This window comes from Pteropus vampyrus, unplaced genomic scaffold (assembly GCF_000151845.1).
Source record: "Pteropus vampyrus isolate Shadow unplaced genomic scaffold, Pvam_2.0 Scaffold373, whole genome shotgun sequence".
In the NCBI taxonomy this organism is placed as follows: domain Eukaryota; kingdom Metazoa; phylum Chordata; class Mammalia; order Chiroptera; family Pteropodidae; genus Pteropus; species Pteropus vampyrus.
The window spans coordinates 544,705-553,599 of NW_011889154.1; the positions used below are offsets into that span (position 1 = coordinate 544,705).

An 8,895-nucleotide genomic window follows, 5' to 3' on the forward strand; every position below is an offset into this window, starting at 1 on the left:
ATGGTCTTAAGAAGATAAATAAGCTCTAGATGTGAAGTCGCACATGCATTTTTATTTTTATCCAATGAGAAAAGCTATGAGTTCAAAATTCCAGATGAGTAATACAAATCATAATGAGATCATGGATGTCATTAATAGTAACTTAGTTTTAACTGAAAAGGCCAATTATTTTTTTTTCTTCTCTTTCTTTCTTTCTTTCTCTTTTCTTTCTTTCTTTCTTTTTTTTAGGCAAGGCAACCTTTGGTTGACTTCACAGGTTACAAGGACCTTGTTAGCTTACAATCTTTTATTTTTTATTTTTTTATGCCTATAGCACCTGGTCTTCCTAGGTGGTCTCCCATCCAAGTACTAACCAGGATTGACCCTGCTTATCTTTCGAAATCAAACGGGATTGGGCTTGTTCAGGGTGGCATGGCTGTAGCCAAACCATATGAAGTTTTTAATTTTACCACTTAGATCTATAAAGCTAGAATTTCCCCATGATTCAGCTCCACATTGATAAACACAAGAATCTACCAAGAGAGACTGCTACCTTTGAACCTGAAATGAAAATGGTGGAAAACCTAATCTAATCGCCAAATCAAAACCAGCTTGGTAATACAGCATGTATTTTTTAGCGGCTCCTTTAAAATCTCAAACAAAAATCCAATGAGTTTTACCATTCACAAATCACTATTGTATAAAGTCATGCAAAGCCATGATCTCAAATGGACCAGAGATTATAAATGGATCTTTCTCCACAGAATGGCAAATGATTACCTTGAGTTACTGTATTTAATTTTTAGCCGAGCAAACTGCTATCTAAGGAGAATGGGGAAAGGAGAAATAAAGTCCACTAGCCACTGAGAGACCCACGGCTAATTTTTCTCTTTTATTCTGTGCTAACCAATGTTATGTCTTCCATTAGTAGATTGGACTCTGTGTGATCAGAAAGCATCTATTATGAAACCTTTGATTGTGGCTAACCAAACACTTTTGGTGTTGCTGAAAAAGTCTTTAGAATAATATATTGTAGACCAAGAATAATAAAGTTTCTTTAAGAACTTCCAAGAAGAATTTCTTATTTCTTTTTTATTTCCCTTTCTTTTTGATCTTCCTTTTACTACCACTGAGTCTTTCTGGATCCCTGCTTTCTCATAGTGTTTTGTCAATTGTCTCCTCTACCACTCTCCATTAGTTGGAAATGGGCAATTGAGAACCAGGGAGAGAATTACAAGGATTCTGCTGCTGATCACTGAATTTACATTCAGAGTTAGCATCAGGCAGGAGTAACCTCAGTTTTCTATCAATGAAGAGGGATATCCCTACTAAGATCAGTGAAAAATAGGGAAAAGACTGTGCAAGCCAAATAGGAAATACATTCAAGAATCTTTACATTCCTTCCTGGAATATTAAGGCAATTTAAATTAAAAATAAAGAAAAGCATCAATCAATGTGGTTGATTTGGTTTTAGAAAAGGCAATAAGGAAACATTGCAGTTACCAAAGTCACTAGCAGAATTTCTCAGCACTGCCATACAGTTCACATAAAGTAGTTTAACCAATTCAGTATAATTTAAATTGTTCTACAACAAGAGGAAAGAAAATCTCAGCCAGGGGAGAAAAACCCCACTGGGCAAAGACTGAAATAATCTTGAAGAAAATTTTGACAAATAGTTGTACCTACATTGAAAACAAAATCCTGTTTTTATGCTTATTATAAATGATTTTTTTAGTAATCTTTTGTGGAGTCTTACTTAAGTGATAGACCAAAAAAAAAAAAAAAAAAAAAAAAAAAAAAAAAAAAAGAAACCCAACCATCCCAAAATTTTAATTTTTGCAAAGAAACAGTAAACATTCAGGATTCCTGTCATAGAAAATGATCACATTTCAGTCACATAATGTCCTCTAAGAGCACCTACTACCTTAGATCATCTGTGTCAATTAAAGATTTTATGAAGCCCCTGTGGGGACAAAGATTTATAGGTATCCGATGTCGAACCTGTTTTCTTATCATCTGTACACAAATCAGTTAGCTGTTTCAGTCTTTCTAGCCATAGTTTAGAGAATAAAATAACAAAACTAACCTCCCTCTCCCCCCAAAATCCACCCAAACCAACAATACACTATCACCAAATACAAAGTAATAAAAGAGTTGTACCCAAACCTGGTCAGTCCGTCCATTTCTTGAAACTTGCACACAAACTGAAGAAACCCACTCAGCTTTAAAAAGGTCGATCATTTTGCTCTCCTAAAATTTCATCTCTGTGAGTGCTTTCTTTCTCGAGTCTGTCTTGCTCTCTCTCTCTCTCTCTCTCTCCCCCCGTGCCTCTCTCTACTTCTACCGGAGAGCGTTTTGTTTCCCTTTTCCTGTTTCTGCTGCTGAATGAATGCAAAATACATAATTTGAAGGGATTTTGTTTTCTAGGTGAACAGTTGGAAATCTAAAATCTTGCTCTTCTGAATGGCTTTATATGCCAGGCACTCAACACATAACATTTACATAAAGAGGCACATACAGAACCAAGAATCTTGCTTTTTAAAGCAAAAACAAAACCACAACAAAACCTCCTTTTACTCCTTTCATCTCATTCCTATTTTATTTACTTAACTATTAGCACTTACCCTGAGATGTGCCATAAATGTTCTATTCCAAATGTATAAAAGCCAACCACATCTCCACTGAGAATTAAACAGTTTTAATGTCTTCAAATCCATGTCCCTGCTCCAAACCCCAATACAGTCACTGGCAGCAGTACAACAGTTCCACACAGCAGACATCTGATTCTTGACATTTAAAAATAACAATATTGGGGGGAAAAAAGAGTCTTTTTTTTTTAATTAACTACAAACAACCTGTGAGAGAACATTTATCAACAATTGACTATATTAATTGGAACTTGCAATGATTTCAAGCTATAGTATTTTATTTCTAAATCAATGTCAGGTGGAGACCAAATATCTACAGACCTCTCCTTTTCTATATTATTGTGGCAATGGCCAATGTTAAATTAATTCTAAGTGATAATTCTACAAAGGGAGAATCAGAACTTTGCTACTATTTAGATTCTATTATTGGTGACAATGAATTTAACCTTTGTTCAGTCTTGAATCAAATTAGGGACCTATCGGTCATCTCATTGCTTGTCTAAGATTGGTCATTTGAGGTCAAGTGAACACATGCATTTGCTACAGAATAAAACAGGTAATAAAATGAAAAGAAAAACCCACACTTATTTCTATTTCTGAAGCACATTAGTGATTCCGACCAATCTGGGATCAAGTCTTAGCTTTTCTACTTACTCCCTATACATTCCTGGGCAAATGATTTAATTGTTTGTGCTTCAGTTTTGTCATCTATAAGCTGGAGTAAAAATAGTGATACTTACTTTACAAAGTTGTTTGGGTACTAAATGAGATACTCTACGGTTTCTGGCACGTAATACATATTTGATACGTACTGCTTCCCCTCTCTGCTTTATGTTTGGAAGGGGTAGAGATTGGGCTTGGTAAAGGGAAAGAATCCAGGCTTTGCAGGTAGATGAATCAGTTTAGACTCACCATGTTGCCATGTACTAGCTGTTCGTCCTTGGGCAAGTTACTTAACTTAATTTACTAAATCTCAGTTTCTTCAACTGTAAAATATCTTAAAGAGCAAATTAGATAACATTGAAAGGACAAATCACTTTTGGTAGGCATTTATTAAGTGAGAGCTACAGGCTCTTGAAAATTGCTCTAATTAGTACTCCACATATGTAACTTAGTAGTTTAAAGATGTGGACTGAGATCACAAGCCTTTAGAACAAGCATCTCACTTTGTAGCAGAGGAAGGAGACACAGAGAGTTAAAATGAAGGTTTCAAGCCAAATAGGAAATAGAATACAGAATCTCTTATTTAAAGTTTAATGCTTTGTCCACTAAACTCTGACATTGAAGTTGAACACATATGTAAATATAATTTTAATATTGGTTGGTAATTAAAGCGATATAACTAAAAAAAAAACCCCTCTTTCTATTTCTCCAAATTTGCTTCTAAGGATGAGCTTATAAATGAAATGATCCCATGGGAGCTGGCAGGGGCAGGCTACAACTATCTTTCTGAGAGGCGCTTCCACAGATGGCAGGTTCTCTCTTTCCTATTGAGCAAGAAGGGAGCTGAAGAGAACGTTCAGTTCTCAGGAGTTTCCCCCTTCGCTGCCTCCCTTGTGAATGTGCAGCTCCCTCTCCCCTTTCTTTAGAGGGACTCTTCGACCTCAGCACTGGTTGAGAGTAACACACTGTTCTACGTTTAGTTTATTCACTATATACTATCTCCCCACATCGAAATATAGAATATTCTTCTCAGTTTGAAAACCTTGCACAGAATAGGAGCTCAATAAATATCAACATTTGTTAAGAAAGGTATAATTTTGAGCTCAGTTTATATTTAAGGAGTTGGTTTTGGGTTATTTCCCAATATAGGATAAAAAGTATTAATTTGTTTTCAATCTTCAATAACTTTAGAATTAAAAACAGAGGTGCTTTGGGTATCAAAGTCAGATAAGTTATTACTTGCAGGAGGAATGTAGGAAAATGGGATTGAGGAAGGTACATGTATGATTCGTTGTAATTAATGTTTTATTTCTCTAGTTGTATGATATATAAATGAGTTTTTTTCTTTATATCTTTCTGTAAGCTTCAATATTTCATTTTAAAAACTGGCTTAAAATAAGGTAACTAATTTGAAAAGGAAATTTCCAATAATGCTACTTTAATAAATTCCACACTTAAATCTTTAAGCTTCATTCTCATTTACTGAAGAACTTTAATAATATGTTTACTTTAAATATTTTTTGCTCCTTGCTCATCATTTTCATGCCCTTGATTCCTGGGTTGTAATGGGGTGTATAAAAAAGAGCTATTTTGCATCAAATAGATCTAAATCTAAATCTCAGTTCTACAACTTATTGGTCACATGGCTTTAAATCACTTAATATTTCTAAGTTTTGGTTTCATTTCTCGTAAAAATAGAGTATTATTATATCTAGCTCTCAGGATTATTATGAGGATTAAAGGTGATAACAAATGTGAAAATGTCTGCTATAGCATCCAGTACATAGTAGATTTTTAATTAATCAGTTTCCTTCTTTCTTTCCTTATCCTTCCACTTTTCACCATTACTTGAGCTTTTTACTTCATAAAGGTATAAAAAGGAAGAAGAAATAAATTTAAGGTAGGAAGAATGTAGGTAATTATGCAAGCATTTCATTAGCAACAAAGGCTGACCTCAGATCCATTTAGAGTACCCTTTTTTAATCTGGTATTTTTTATCTAATCTTACCACTACTTATTAAAGTCCAGGCGTTTTTTTTTTTAATTTGTTCTGTTTTTGCCACTAGTCATAGAATATTAATAGACCAAATATTCTATTCTAGAGCTTCTATCTCATTACCCAGTCTTTCTTCATGACAGATATTCTTATCAAAATACTTTATTCTTAGTGGTGGATGAGATTTACGTGCTTAAGGAATTTCTAAAGCTTTCAATCATAACCCTTATAATGGTCATTTCTATAAATTAAGTGACTTGAGTTCTAGTCCACCTCTGCCATCAAGCTTTTACCTTTCTTTGACTTTACTTTTTTATATGCTAAATGAGGAGTGTGGATTAATTAATACCTTTAGCTTTCAAATTCTGTTAATAGTTCTTGATGACTTAATTAATGCATGTAGCAACCTTATAGTAAATTGGGCAATACCACTTTCAGTGGGAAATATTGCATGTAATTGTGTGTTGTTTGTGAAAACTATCCACACATTGGTGGCTTCTTCTGAACTTTGGAGATGGGCTCTGGCACTGTCCTCGCCCATTGACTGCCAGCCTAGAATATTCTCAGGGTTTGGTGGAGGCACTTCCAGGGAGCCAGTTTTGTCAGGAGGAATTCAAAGAGAGCGAAAGATAAACTTCTCAATGGAAGGGTTTCCTCCCGCCCCCAACCCACCCAGCATTTCTTTTTAAGATGAGAGTGGGAAATGATTATGTCATGCTTTCATAGTACAGTACTTTTTTTTTTTTTTTGTAAGATGGGGATAGCAGGAGAAGACAGAGAAAAAACACTGAAAAGGAAGAATATCAGGGTAATTTTTTATAAAGGATTGTATCTTGGGGAAAATGACAATACTAGAGGGAAGATGTAGGGAAGAAAAAGACTTTTCCCTTAAGTAGATTAGAGGGCAGTAGGGAAAACAAGGAGACTGTGGTAGGGGAGGAGCGGCCTGCTTTGGTTCTGCATGTGTGTGGGATTTACACACTGACACACTATATTTTATTGTGTGGATGCTTCTCCCTTCTTTTCCTTCTCTTCTCTGTTGTCCTGGGTCTCTGCAGCTGTGCTTGTCAGGTCCTCGACTTGGCTTGACCTCTATCTTCTCAGGGCTCAAGGCATTCCCTGCACTCTGGGGGAGTAGGGGCTTTGGGTGGGAGTGAGGTTAGTGTTGGTGTTGGTGTGACAATAGCAATGGTGAGGCTGTAGATTGATTTTCTCAAACTAATAACTTCAGGTAGAATTTTACAACTTAAAAAAAGTCAAAAACGAAAAAGAACTCTGGATAGATCTAATTAAAATCTTTCCAAAATTCCGAATGTCATTGTTGGCTTTTTAAAAAGGTGGATTTATTTTAAAATTCTGTGTAGACTCCCCTTTCCTCTCCTCTCTATCCTATGATCCCTCAGACAAAAGAACACAAAACACTCTTTGCCTCGCCTTTATGTAGGCGTGCTTTTCAAGTACTTTTAATATCTAGTATCTCAGGATAACTAGATGAAATTGGTAGTAGGTTTGTTTCCTGATAGAAACACTTAGCCACAGACCTGTTAAACAATTTGCTCAAGTTCATGTAGACAATTCATAGTAGAGTCAACATTAGAACTCGGAGAAGATACCACATGATTAGCAGGTACAATTTCTAAAACATCCATCACCCAACATAAATGGTACCTGAAGATACTGGCAGGAACGTTCTTGTTGACACGACTCAGACTTCACCATGGCCTGATCCATGTTAACTGAGGCTTTCTGGTACACCTCCCGGGCTCGGCTCACTGTCAGCGTGGAGGACCAGGCGCTTTTCTTCAGGAGAGGAGCGTCCAGGTTGACGGGCAGGTTGGCACAGGTGGAGCACTTAACATCGTTGTTACTCCGGGAGGCCTTGACCGCCTGCTCGCTGATGGTATTGTAGGTCTCCATGAAGTACTGCGAGGCCGAGCGGTCAGGGCACCTGCCCATGGTCATCACTCCCGAAGGGGCGTGGTAGATGCACATGTCGCCGTCTAGGTTGTCGTCGGAGCTCCACCAGCCAGGGGAGGTGTTGGGCCGGGCCTTGGGCTCAGCGCGCCGCTCCTTGCTTTTGCTTCGCTTGCCATACCTCATGGTCTGTGTCTCATCCGGGCTGGCTTTGCCCCCGTTGACACTGCCCTTGGATGGCCCCTCCAGTGAGTGCGACTTGGTGAAGAGCTTTTGGACAGAGTGGACCAGATGGCGAATGCGGCCCGGGCTGTCACTGCGGTGCTCCATGGCCGTGCGCTTGTACTGCAGCGTGTGATAGCCATCCCGGTTGAGTGGCAGCTGCCTCTCAAACTGGTCCAGGAGGTTGGGGGGGATGCGATTAACCTTGGTGGCCAGGGTGCGGGGCACTAGGGCGCACTCGTCCTTCAGCTCCTGCTGTGAGTTGTAGTGCCTGCGCGGGAAGGTGCTGCTGGCTAGTGGGTCGCTGAAGGGGCCCACACACTCGGCCTGGAACGAGTTGCGCTGAGTGTAGTAAGGGTGGTCCGCAGGGTGGTGCTCCACCGGGCTCAGCAGGTATGGCTTGCGGTCTGAGTGGTGCGACAGAGAGTCACAGGCGGAATCACAGGTGACTCCGTGGTGATGGCTGCGGCTGCCTGATAACCCTTTCATAGCTGACGGAGTGCAACTGAGGGGGTCATGGACACCCCGTGGTTAGGTTCCAGGCCCGTCTCCTGCAAAGACCTGGAGGAATGAACAAGAGGAGGAAAATGGTTAACAAGTCCCTTTATAAATATTGTTCTCTTTTGCTGTGCTGTCTGCTACTGTGTTTGTTTTCTGGTGGAACTCATCGCTGTCCCTAAGAGCACCTTTATTGCATTGTTGGAAAAACTTTGCCACCTCTGTAGGGTGGAAAAGCCAACTCCAGTCAGATATGGGGAGATGGTCTGGGTGAAAGCCGGTAAATCTGAAAAATAAAACTATAAAAATGTTAAAGTGTTTTAAAATTATTTGAAAGAGACTCACCTCTCTGTCCATGATTTTAATAACTGATTGCATTTTTCCCTTGCTTTTCTGGTTTTATTCTTAACTATATGTTAATCATAAAGCTAGCATACCAGAAGGACTTGGTTTCTCTGGAATACCTTTGCTGATTCCCCTTTGCAGAGAGATCTAGTTCCACTCTGTACTTCCCCTTCATCTGTCTCTCCACTCCAAAATTGTCTGGTGATTTCCAGGGTAGTTTCAGTTCCTTGCAGACCAGCCTACCTGTTAGTCACCTGTATATCCCCGTCCCTAGCACTGGCCAATCATGTAGACATACAGTTAGCACTCCATAAATGTGAGTGAAACAAAGCAAAACAAAACAAGAGGCTACTTGTACTTTGTCCTTGTGACTTGAGGATGTTTCTATCTTCTGTCACATGCTTTCTCGCTAGAATTCTGTGGTAACAATTACAGCACCCAAGCGATCCCCCCATGGTAATCAGAGTTGAAAAAAGTAATGGCGTGGCAAACAAATCAAAGATGTAGAGAAAATCTGCCCCTGTATTTCTGTCACCAGAGGGTCAAGAGCCTCCCTTCAACAAACCGAGAGCAGATGAAGAACAAATAAGCTTGAGTTCACTGGTCTGAATATCATGATATCTACTCTTC

At 38.9% G+C, this 8,895-nt stretch overlaps 1 protein-coding gene and 1 pseudogene across 19 annotated transcripts in view; both read right to left on the bottom strand.

Annotated features, from left to right (window-relative positions):
• The window catches only part of DLGAP1 (DLG associated protein 1), an 822,162-nt gene that overhangs the window by 307,672 nt on the left and 505,595 nt on the right, over positions 1-8,895 (bottom strand). For 16 of the 19 annotated variants that reach the window (XM_023523037.1, XM_023523034.1, XM_023523033.1 and 13 more), the window contains one exon: positions 6,955-7,983. In XM_023523037.1, coding sequence (XP_023378805.1) covers positions 6,955-7,911 — 957 coding nt within the window. In that variant the 5' untranslated portion in view covers positions 7,912-7,983. Of the gene's footprint in view, positions 1-2,139; positions 2,345-6,954; positions 7,984-8,265; positions 8,317-8,895 lie in introns of those variants that run through there. The other 3 variants (XM_023523038.1, XM_011379745.2, XM_011379744.2) reach the window with 3 other exon arrangements.
• On the bottom strand, positions 305-423 carry LOC111731432 (annotated as a pseudogene).